This window comes from Gossypium hirsutum, chromosome D06, assembly GCF_007990345.1.
Source record: "Gossypium hirsutum isolate 1008001.06 chromosome D06, Gossypium_hirsutum_v2.1, whole genome shotgun sequence".
NCBI classification, from domain to species: domain Eukaryota; kingdom Viridiplantae; phylum Streptophyta; class Magnoliopsida; order Malvales; family Malvaceae; genus Gossypium; species Gossypium hirsutum.
Window position 1 is genome coordinate 24,167,744 of NC_053442.1, and position 12,426 is coordinate 24,180,169.

A 12,426-nucleotide genomic window follows, 5' to 3' on the forward strand; every position below is an offset into this window, starting at 1 on the left:
AGATCCGAGCTACAAGATATCACATTTGTTGCTAAAGCAACTGCAATCTAGAATATTCAATTCAACATTAATATACATTTAATTACAAGTAAATCAAGGGTATTAAACAATATATAATCATTTCTAAGTATTATACGAGCTTACGAAAACTCTTTTATTAACTCAAGGTCGAAAATGGATAAATTGTAAAGAATAAAAAGTTTTAGGTCAACGTCATGACTTTGGAGTTTCCTCGCCGCAACGTGAATCCTTGACTAGGCTCGTTGTGACCTTGAAGCAACAACGTTGCTGCAAGAATTTTGCTTTGTTCATTGTAGAGATGCCAGGAGTTCGTCGTTGTGACGTGACAATCTGTTACTATCAAGATTCAGCCTGCTTAAGGTAAAATGACCTAAATTTTCATTTATTATTCCAGACAATCAATTCACAACGTACCAATAATTCCAAGTGATAAAATACCAAAAAAATAATCATCCAAACCAATTTCAACTTACATACTCCAAGCTAACCAAACATTCAATTAGTTTCATAACCATTTATCATAAGACACCAAAACCAACTAATTGAACACATCCAAACACAATTTCAAATCATTAGCAACAGATCATATCATATACAACTAAAACATTTAAGACATTTAGCCAAAAGTCCCTAGGTACATACCAAAAGACTAAAATGAACCACTTTATACAAACTTTGTTGGGTTGGAAAAAATAGTCTGAATGTTGACTTCAAATCCTAAGGCTTTAAGAAAGAGCTAAACCTGCGCACAGAAAAAAAACCCGTACGTTGAGCAATAAGACTCAGTGATACACTTAAAATTTAAGTATATACAACATAACACTTAACATTATACTCCAATTTAAAATGCAACTTGCAAATGATACCTAATCAATATATATACTAACTATAATCCTCATATCATCAATCCAAACGTACTACAAGTTTACAACAAATACTAACAATTTCACCGAATTGTACCACATATATGTTCAATTCTATTTATATAACAACAGTCATCTATACATATTATACAACAATATTAGCCTTAAACTATGTATTCATTCATAATTCTTACTACATATATTTAAAGATTTGAGCCAATCACATACTTTAATTCGTTTCTATGGTCTGCCTACTCATTTACGATTGTTTCGATCCCTAGGGCTTTGATTCCAATTGGTTTTCATAATTATTAACATATTTCATTTTTATCTCAAGCCATTTATATATCTATTTAGGATATGCAAATCATTTATTAAATTTATGATTTATCACCCTTATTAACTTTACTCGGGCTCGGACGGATACTCAGATCGTCTAACCAGCACACCAAACTGGCATCGAAGTGCATCATCGAATAAAATGAATTCGGGTAACTGGTGCGTAACGTGTATACTTGCGTACGTAACGTCTTTACACCTTAATGAAATATAAGTTTAGGATCAAATTAAAAAAAATTGTCAATTTTCGGAACTAATGTGAAATAAAAAATTAAGATTTAAGTTAAAAAAATTTAACTCTACTTTAATTGAAAAAAAACATGATCATTAAATTATTTTAAGGAAAAAAAGGGAATTTTTCAGTCCAAAATTTTATAACTTTCTAATTTAGTTGCCAAAGTATTAATATTATATTAATCAGGTCCTTCAATCGGCTTAGTTATAAGTTCAAGTGTTAAGAGTGTGTTTCGTCGAGTAGAAAAGTGGAAGGACGGAAGTAGAGAGTGAAAAAGTGGGAAAAACAAATTTTAAAAGTGTTTAACAGGGAAGAAAAGTGATAAAGAAAATTGGAGAGATAATATTTTTCCGTATAAAAACTAATCATTTCAAATTGGGATGATAAGACGAGAGAAAATGAGAAAATGGTGCACATTAGTTCAAAATTATTCATTTATCAGAATTTTTTTTTATTTTTCAATTCTATCAAATAATGTATGAAAAGAAAATTATTTTAATGGATTTGATGTAGAATATATTTTAAACACTATGTGGCATCCTAGATATGATGTATTAGAAGAAAATAAAACTTTATCTTACAATTTAGTAGCAAGTGTATGTGTTTTTTTTAAAGCGTCATATTTAAGATGTTTATGCAACAAATTTATACATGTTTAAATTTTGATCCACATATTTTAAATATGTTTTGCATCAAGTTTGAGTTAATATTTAAAATTCAAGCTTACAACAATGTTAACGAAAGGACTTGATTGATACGAAATATGATATATTGATGACTCAATTAAAACATTTTAAAGTTTGGAAACTAATTTAAGTCTGAATTATAGTTTGTGGATGTATAATACAATTAATCCTGAATATTATGCCAAAGAACATAGAATCTATATTTTTAAGCCTAAGATAATTTTAGGGTTCTTATTCAGGGGCAAAGTCAAAATTTTTTAGAGTAGATCGAAATTGAATTATAAATTTTTGAGAAGTTAAATTATAATTTTATCATGTATAATTTATGATTTCATCATTTTTGAAGGGAGTAAACATTTTATTTTTCATTTTTTATTTATGAGGGACTAAATAACAAATTTTCTATTTTTTTAAAGTCAGGGCGAGATTCGCCTTCATTATTAATCATTAAGTTCCAAAGCAATGGGCAAACTTTTCATTTTCATATTTTGTTTCATAAGGAGAATAGGGAGTGTTTAGAGATGGAAATTTTAATAAAAATTTCTTTCAAACTGAGCTCTTTTGCTATTACACTACTAGCTTACATGAAAACTTTTCATGTTCATGTTAAAGGTTACTTTTATGAGATTTTGGCTCAACAATGAACTTCTTAATTCTAAAAACTATGAATTTTTGTCAATGTTTGTAATCATTGATACTGATTTAGATGAAAGTTTGTTTGTTTGTTTTGATTTATTTTTCCAACCCTGGAAATGGGGTTGAGGCTTGACAAAATCCTTCCTCGTTTATGGCATAGAATCAAAAAGCAGTGTGCGTTAACCCAAATTATTGTCAACGTTAGCCAGCTTTTTGTCTTGGTCTACAAATTATGTGCAAATCCCACATCCAACAGCTTTCTAACGTGTTTGGTGAATTATGAATTATGAATTTGAAAATTCTTCCACACCTTATGATTGTGCCACTCAGACTCAGATCTTCTACGCATAATCCAATATATCCAGTGAAGGATGGCTGAATCCATTCACAAATGTTTACCAAGGATTATTTTTATTGTGTTTATCGAGTATTTGTCCTTTGCTTTAGCCTCAAAATTTCATTTATTGATTTTATCAGGAGATCTAATACTTAAATAAGTTGCGAGTTCATAAAATGAGTGTATTTTATAATGTTTGTGAAGGTGAAACTATTGTAAGGCTTGAAACTCTACCTTAAGCTTATAAGTCATTAATGGAGGAGTATGGTGGCTCAAATGGTACCATGCTTAGAGTCTTACCATGTGCAAACTTTTTAGTTTATCGTAACTTTATTTTCTCAAGCACTACAAGACACTTGGCCTTACTATGTGGAAACTAAATTTGTCGCGACTTTATCTCGAGTACTATAAGACACTTGCACTTTATAAACTTGTCATCTATTCATATACTTAGGCTTTTGAAAAAAATCATTTTGTGAACCTCTTCAAACTCTCAACAAAATTAGAGATCCATGATGGTCAACAATACCAATAAATTTAAGTATGATTTTTTTGACAAAAATTTAAGTATGATTTTTCATCTATTTATTAATACTATTTTCTTTTCCTTCGTTGTTCAATAATACTTAGCTCTTTTTTTTTTAGAGTCTGTTTGGATATCACATAGTAATTGAATGAAAGTATAATTATTGGGGTAATAATTACACTCTCTTGTAATTACAAATAATTGTAATTCTCTAAACGTGTTTAGCTAATAGAATGTAATTACATTGTAATTTCTTATGTCATGTTTGGTAGTACAAATTGTAATTACACAATTACACAATTTATATTTTTAAAATATTATTACCATAAAAGATTATTAGCATGATAAAAAAAATCTAAACAAGTAACAAAATTAAAATAAAATCATTATATGTTTTATGTTAGTCTAAAAAAGTAGTTAATAATACAATTACTAATAAAATAACAAGAAAAATATATTATATGTGATTTTATCTAATTGTTCTAGTGTTCCATATTTGTTGGGTTATTTCCTCTTTAATATTTAACACAAGCTCATTTTCATCATATGTTGGTCTTTGAGAGAGTTCATCATCTGAATATATATTATTTAAATTATCAATATCTCCTTATTTCATATATTCTTCGAAGTATGGATCATCTCAAATCCACATATGAATGAAGTTATAATATATGCAACATGTTAGTATGATTTAACCTTGTTTTTTTTATGTTATATTAAAGTTATGTTGTTAATATGAGAAATATTTTTTTTAGAACAATAAATATCATTTCAACTACATTTTGAAGTTTTGAATGTTTTAAATTAAAGAGTTTCTGGGCAACCTTTGATTTTTGTGTTGAGCTTCGTTCTCTCAAATGGTACCATACATCACAATATGATGTAGGAAAACCTTTTGCATTTGCATAATTAGCATCTACAATATTATATTTAGGTTTACGGTACAAATAGTTTGTACCTTTAATCATAAAAACTTATATAAATTTAATTTGTAGAAAAAGTTGTGTTAGGTTACAACCTTTTTATAATATGTAAATCAAGTGAAAAATGATATAAAATTTATAATATATAATCTTTATAATTTTTTTTATAAAGTGTACAATAACTTTTATAACATAATATAAAAAATATTTTTTTGTCATAATTTTAAAAAGTTATTTTTTTACGAATAAGCAATGCTTTTTAAACTAGACTGGTGGCCGAATCGGTCAAGTCATTGGTTCATCGGTCCAATCGGTCTGATTAAAATTTATTAAAAATTTTAAAAAATTAATTTAAAAAAAAATCCTAATTTAACCGGTTTTTTAGCTGATTCAACTAGCTGTACTGGTTCCCGATCTAACCTGTTCAAAGCCACTCTTTAGATTGGTACCCAGGTCAGTTCTCGATCCGATCGATCGGTCCAATTTAGTTCCAACAACATTGCAAATAAGTTATGATAAAAAAAACTATAATGTTTTTTGTTTTACGAATAAGCATTTTTTTTTATAATTAGGGTTAGGGGTGGGGTTACAAGGGATCAAACCTAAGCTTTCAAGCCATAACACAAATGTTAGCATGAACATATGAATAAGTTAAGTTTATTCTTAGTGACCATTAACTTTTTATAAATAAATATATTATAACACTTTTATAACATATAAATTATTTCTTATAACAAATTTTTTTTATAATTTTATAAAATTCACAAATTATTTTTATAATATATATATTTTTACAATTTATAATATAATAAATCTTTCACCATAACTATCCCAAACACTCATATATGTTCATACTTATAATATAAAATTTTATAACTTAAACTTGTATAAAAAATATTTTTTAAAATTGAATTTGGGTGTAATTATCTACATAAGTACTCCAATTCTCACTCCTCCTCTAAAAATTAAAAAGTGTAATTGGAATGTTCTAAGTACACAAAATTCAGTTGAACCCACCAATTACAATAACATGTTACCTGTGTAATTACAATCAATTACACTCAAATCCATTTATTAGATAACTTTTCAAACACTATATTAATGTTTTTAAAATTAATTTAGCATTACATATTGCACTTGTATCTCGATTGGGAAAAATATGGTTAAATAAAAATAAAAATGTCCCTTTAAAATATGATATTGATTTTTAAAGAGAAAAAGCTAATTCAAATAAAATTAAAACAATTCAATTTTATGATATATAAAACATCAAATTTAACTATATTTTTTTAAAGTTTACAAGCACAGAACAATTAAAATACATAAAAATTAGACCAACTCAAATCACAGGCTAATTAAACTAAAAATCACACATAGTAATAGTTTTATGTAGAACTTCAAAACTCACATTTTAATTGCGCATGGTGGATTTCAAACTTAAATACTCAAGACTGCTAACTGAGTCAATGTCTCATTAGCAATTTTAACTCTTTTTTATTTTATTTTATTTGAGTTCAAAATTTTAACTAGTTTTTAAATGATTAATTAAGAATTAGATTATAATACATACAATGTGAATGAAAATTTTAGTTAATTATTTATTAAAGGTTTGTATAAAAACCAAATGAATTTTTTTGTTAAAATGATAAAGTTGAATGTTTAAAATCATTGTGATGGGTTCAAATCTTATCATCATTAAATTTTTATTGATTTTGTACAAAGTATAAAAAGACAACAATACAATCTTAAAAATATAACTTAATTTGTACACAATGAGGTACTTCAGTAATTTAATAACTAAATTGGTATCCAGTTAACCAATGAATAATGACATCAACTCAATAAAACACTTAAAATAAATAAATAAATATATAGATATAGTTAATCCCCTAGTTTTCAGTTACTTCATAAATGATTTATTGTCATACAATCAATAGAACTTCAAAATTCCCCCACTTTGAGCAAAATTAAAAGGAAGAGGCAGCAAAAACCAGCCTCCATCAAATCTCTAAATTCAAGAGTTCTTTTAATGCTCAGTTTAAACACATTATTACAACATGTTTTTTTTAGTAAAATTTTTCATTATCTTGTTAACTCACATTGTGGTATGAGTCAATGATGGCGTCTGCTAGATATTCACACTTAGCCAAAGATAATCCTGCAAGTGATATCCTTCCATCCTTGGTCATATAAACATGCCACTTGTTTGTCATATTATCGCACTGTCACGAGAACAATCACTTACGGTTAAGTATATCTGTGTTGGAAACATACTAGTATTCGACATTTAGTCAGAATCCAAGTAACATAAAGGTTGGAAAGGGACGTTACCTGAGCTTTGTTTAAGCCTGTGAACGAAAACATCCCGATCTGCTTAAGAACGAAAGACCAATCCTTCCCACTTTTATCTTTGGAAGAAAGACTATCAAACAATTTATGTCTCACATTCTTGATTCTCCCTGCCATCATTTCCATCTCAGCATTCCATTCCTTGAAGAGAGCTGAATCCCCAACAATGTTGGCGACAATTCTTGCCCCATGAACAGGAGGATTCGAGTACATTGGTCGAGCTATTCTTTTCAGTTGGCTCTTTACCCTGAAACATACATACAACATAAAAGTCGGTCCTTAAGCACGATATTTGTTGGTTCTATTTGTGCAACATTAAACACAATATAATTGCACCTTGCAGCTGCCTCTGGTGATGAGCAAACAACATTGATTGCTCCAATCCTTTCTGCATATAGGCCGAGATTTTTACTGTATGATTGAGCAGCAATAACCTCCATACCACGGGCCACGAACATCCTCACAGACGCTGCATCGGTGTCCAGGCTTCCACTTGCAAACCCCTATTCGAAAAAAGCAAATCGAGAAGTTCTTATTTAAGTCACCTTTGTTTGAAAATTCTATATGATGTTAATTCAGGCAAGTAATACCTGGTATGCAATATCGAAAAATGGAATATGGTTCTTCTCTTGGATAACATCTGCAATTACTCCCCACTGTTCAGGAGTTGGATCGATACCAGTTGGGTTGTGAGCGCAACCATGAAGAAGAATAAAAGATCCCTCAGGAGCTGCCTGAAATGTGTAATTGAAGAATAAATCTTAGAACAAGGAATTGACCTATTGTACATTGATATGTACTCTAGTGAGCACTTTTAGCCAGAGTATGACCTTGATGTCCGCTATCATCCCTTCAAAATCCAAACCAACTGTTTTCGGGTCGTAATATCGGTATTCCGACCATGGAACCCTAGCATCGTTGAAAATGTTCTTGTGGTTACCTGCAAGACAATCCAACTATGAAAAATACATAACATTGAACAAATTTGACAACTAAATTCAAGGAGGAGACAATACTCACCCCATGTAGGAGATGATATTAGAACTTTTGCCCCGGGAAAATATCGTTCTATGAGAGCTGCAGCCAGCCGAAGTGAACCGGTTCCCGAAAGCCCTTGAACCGTTGCAACCTGGAAAAAAAAGTATAATACTTCATCATAGAGAGCTAAACTAGATTTTTCTTTTTCGGTATTAGGTGATGGCCAGAACTCTAACGTACCCTTTGTTGCTTTATAACTGGATTGTCCGCTCCAAATAACAACTCCGCCGTCACTTTATTGAAAGCAGCCAAGCCTTCAATTGGGAGATACTGCGTGTGAAAAACCATAGAGTATGCTCAAGAGAAGAGTCACCTCAGGTTATGTATTCAAATGAGTAAATTGAGTTACCTCTAGGTTTTCCCCTTTCTCGAGTAGAAGCTTATCTGCCTAGAAAATCGAGAGTTACCAAAAAAAACATATTTTCAACTCGGTTCAAATCCCAAAGAAACAAATCATCAGTCTTTGGAGCAAGAAATAAAACAAATGATAAGCTATGTCAATGGAGAACCTAGATCAGGCCAATTCAACTTAATTGTCAAAGAAACAAATACTCGGTTGTTGCAGCAAGAAACGAAGCAAAATTATAAGCTAATGGCAATGAAGAATCTAGAGCAGGCCATCATTCATATGAATCAACTAGTTTAGGAAAAAAATACTTACCTTTTTAACCACATCAAGCACATAAGGCTGTAGCTCTTCAGTTCTATAGGCTCCAACACCAAGGTTGAGTTTCAACTCATGGTCGTCTGCTTTGAAAGCTTCAGACACCCCAAGAATTGGATCAGGGGGAGCCATTGTAATACCCTCGAAATGAGACACATTGGAAGCCACAACCATAGAGACTCGACCAAAAGACTGCAAACAACAAAACAATTCAAACATAGAGGCCAAAAAAAATTGAATTATGCTCCAAGTCCCTGTATGCTTTGTACATTTGGAATTTAGTCCCTCTAGTTTTCAGGTTTCTAAATTTAAGTCCAACTTCAGTTAAATTTGCAAGAGTGACATTTTGAAATTAAAAAAAAAAAACACTCACTTGACATTGTGATCAACTTGAATTTAATGGAATATTTTTAATTGTTTCAACAAATGAACTTACAATTTTAAATCTGAATTGAAATAAAAGTAAAGCGACTAAATTTCAAAAGGGCACAAAGTACAGGAACCTGGAGCATAACCCCTTAATCATAATTACAATTACAATTACATAACCATACTGGACATAAAGAGTTGATCTTTAAATGGAAATGGAAAGGGGTAAAAAAAGTACCTTTGCTTTGATGAAAGGATTGGTTTTTTCCTTGTTGATGCACCCAAGATTCAATTTTCCCTGTGGGAAACATATATTTCCATTTTCTCAGTAATCAAATCAGTATCTAAAACAGAAACAAAAAATGAAATTGAAAGAAAGGGATTAGAAATACCTTGTTAATTTCATGAAAACAAAGTGAAGCAGAGGGAGTGGCAGAAGCCAAAGAGAGCAGTGTGGAAGCCATAATGAAATCAACAAATTGGTAATAGCAAGGATTAGAGATAAGGGGTTTAGTAGAGGCAAAAGGGGGCGATGGGATCAAGGCGAAAACTTTGGTGGTGGTGTTGGCGATCAAAATGGGTTTTTGATTTTTTCAGCCAAAACACTGTGAAATGCTCTGCCGTTGGGATCGAGCTGGTAGAGACTGTGTGTGTGCACTGTGATGAAATCGTCTTTAGGGGTATAGTCGTTTGCCACTTTTCAGCTCATAAGCGGCTTTACCATTAGTTGACGTTGATTAAGATCTTTAGGGTTCATGATTCACGATCGTGTCCGATGTTGTGTTGATGAGTGTCCATAACAACGGCTGAAGTATTAGCCTCAGGAATCGGTAATTATGCCTGTTTTGGAATTTATATTTTTTTCCACTTCGTTACATAAATTTGAGAATAATGTCTATTTAAGTATCTAACTTGATAAATGTGAAAGTTTAACGACGTGACACTTTAAAATTTCGTGTGTTGGTCTGATGGTTAAGGTGTTCACCGTATCAATTGTGACATGATTTCGAGTTGTGCTAGTCACATATAATTCACCAAAAAATATGACGTGACATTGTAAAATTCTATCACGTATAATTTGGAATCTAATTTTGATAGAATCTAACTTCAAGGAGGACAAAGAGGGTGCCAATGATCTTCAAGAGGAGATCCTTCGACAAGATGATACTAAACAAGAGCTAGAAACGATAGTCGAGCCAGTAGCTAAGTCGGAGGATGAGCAGAACACAAAACCCGTCCTCACAAAGATACCATTTCCTGCACGGTTAGAAGATAAATGGAGATGAGATAAAGCGAAATTTTAAGTTCTCTAAACTTATTTAAATCGTTTAATGTTAATTTACCTATTATTGAATTAATAGGGAAAATTTCAAAATACACTAAATACTTAAAAGAAATACTGGTTAGGCGTAGGATACTTAAAACGGGAGACCAAATTAACTTAGACACATCCTGTAGTACGATAATCAAAAAGCAAATTCCCCCAAAATTAAAAGACCTGAGGAGTTTCACAATTCCAATGGAGATAGGGGACATCCATTTTAGTAAGACCCTGTGTCACTTAGGAGTCAATACCAATCTAATGCCCTTATCAATATATAAGAAACTTGGGTTAGGGGAACTCAAAAACACACATATCACACTACAGCTGGCTAACAGGTCTTCAGTACAACCGAAAGGAGTGCTTAAATATGTTTTGGTTAAGGTGTGTAATTTTATCATCCCGGTCAATTTTGTAATTCTAGACATTGAGGAAGACCGTGAAATCCCTATTCTGTTAGGAAGACGTTTTCTAGCCACATCTAGGTTTACCATCAACTTAGAAAATAATGAATTAACCATGAAAATCAATGGTGAGACCAAATTATTTAAATGTGGTAACCTATAGAATGAGGGAAATGAGAAAAAGTCAAGGAACACATGTTATGAGATATCTATAAATTGCTCTAACAACCTTGATTTAGGAAAGGTAGATTCTATAATAAATGTAGGACGAAAGAGCAAATTTAAAGAACGAGACAAGCAGAGTAAAGTGTAGTGGCATGACGGACGTTGGACAAATTCAAACGGACAACCAAGAGTCAGAACGTCCAAGTGTAGACTCATGGAACTGATGGATGAATACGACAGCAACACCTGATAATTGACAAAATATGTTAATTTTGTTGTAATTTATTGTAATTTAAATAAACTTAAATATTAGTAATTGGATAAGAATAGGACTAAGTAGGTAGAATAAGATTAGTTTTCTTAAAATGTTTAGAATTAGGATATGTTTGTACCAAGCACCTTGAAATTCAATGAATAAGGCCAGAACAAGGCCGGTGTCGCAACACCAAGCCCAGACTCAAAAAAATTCCAAAACTCAGCTTGTGTCGTGACACTGGTGCCCCTATGTTGCAACATTGAAGACAGTGACCCCAAATCTAAAATTTTCAAGATGTGTCACAACATTGAACCTCGACATCGCAACAACGGGACCAAGGGTGTTGTCACACAGAACCCCTATGTCGAAACATCGTTGCAAAAAATTATAGGGTTGACCTGATCCATTCCGCAATTCGTCGAGCTAAACCTTATTTCACCCGATTTTTAACCTAAAATACTACTTTGTAAACTAAAACACTCCTGCCACTAATCCTAATCTCCTTTTGACTCTAAAACATTCAAAACCTCTCAACTTCTCCTAAACCCTTGTTTTTAACACTTCTACTTATTACTTATTTTCTTTTGCTGCTATTTTTCTTTTTCTTTTCTTTTGCTTCTGTTTTATACAGGTAAAAGCCCCACACCAACAACAAAGTTGCAACAAAGTCTCAAAAGGAATCACAAGCATTCGACAACACGAGGTTAATGGTTCCTTTTTCGACTTTTACTATTACACTAATTAAATTGAGAAACACATTGCTGATTATTTGGTTATCTAGTTAAGAATATTAGAAAAAGGCCTCCTAGTAAATCTAAAAGAACTAATGAACAAGAAACATCGATGGCCATAAATGTAACAACTTGTTTTGCAGTGGTGACAAAAATAGTAGTTTCAGGACCATAACTCTGAGGTGTCGGTCCGTAAATATTACTTATTAAATATTTATGAAGTCATTAGCTTCATATTAAAATTTAGTTAGGAAATTTTATCCTTTGGATAGTTAATTAAGTAAAAAGGAATAGATCGTAAAAACTACAAAAGTTGAGTTTTATTAATTAAAAGGACTAAATGAATAATTGGACCAATGGGTGTTAAGTTAGTGAATTACAAGTGCTATTATCCACGTGAATAAAGTCTATTTAAGCTTAATGTTAGGTTAATTAAAGTATAATTTAAAAAGTCTTAAAATTTACAATTAAACCAAGGTATGTAAATTAAATTAAAGAAACAAAAGATGATATTTTTGCATCATATTCTTTACCTATATTCTCTACGGCCGAAACTAAGGAAA

The 12,426-nt window shown here is 31.2% G+C and overlaps 1 protein-coding gene across 1 annotated transcript; it reads right to left on the reverse strand.

Annotated features, from left to right (window-relative positions):
• Positions 1 to 6,444: 6,444 nt before the first annotated feature.
• On the reverse strand, positions 6,445 to 9,857 carry LOC107901617 (aspartate aminotransferase, chloroplastic). Its single transcript, XM_016827695.2, has 11 exons — positions 9,379 to 9,857; positions 9,225 to 9,284; positions 8,615 to 8,809; positions 8,303 to 8,341; positions 8,134 to 8,223; positions 7,936 to 8,044; positions 7,746 to 7,855; positions 7,506 to 7,649; positions 7,252 to 7,418; positions 6,898 to 7,162; positions 6,445 to 6,788 (listed from the first exon to the last, which is right to left on the reverse strand). Exons 1-11 carry the CDS (start codon positions 9,448 to 9,450, stop codon positions 6,657 to 6,659), a joined length of 1,383 nt encoding a protein of 460 aa, XP_016683184.1. The 5' UTR covers positions 9,451 to 9,857; the 3' UTR covers positions 6,445 to 6,656.
• Between the last annotated feature and the right edge of the window lie 2,569 nt (positions 9,858 to 12,426).

Bases quoted from the DNA above. Each gene is read 5' to 3' on its own strand.
- LOC107901617 (XM_016827695.2), bottom strand. From the start codon at position 9,450: ATGGCTTCCACACTGCTCTCTTTGGCTTCTGCCACTCCCTCTGCTTCA. The intron at 7,650-7,745 runs GTCATACTCTGG...TACACATTTCAG, and splicing joins GGATGATAGCGGACATCAAG to GCAGCTCCTGAGGGATCTTT. The intron at 6,789-6,897 runs GTAACGTCCCTT...TTCTCGTGACAG, and splicing joins CAGGCTTAAACAAAGCTCAG to TGCGATAATATGACAAACAA.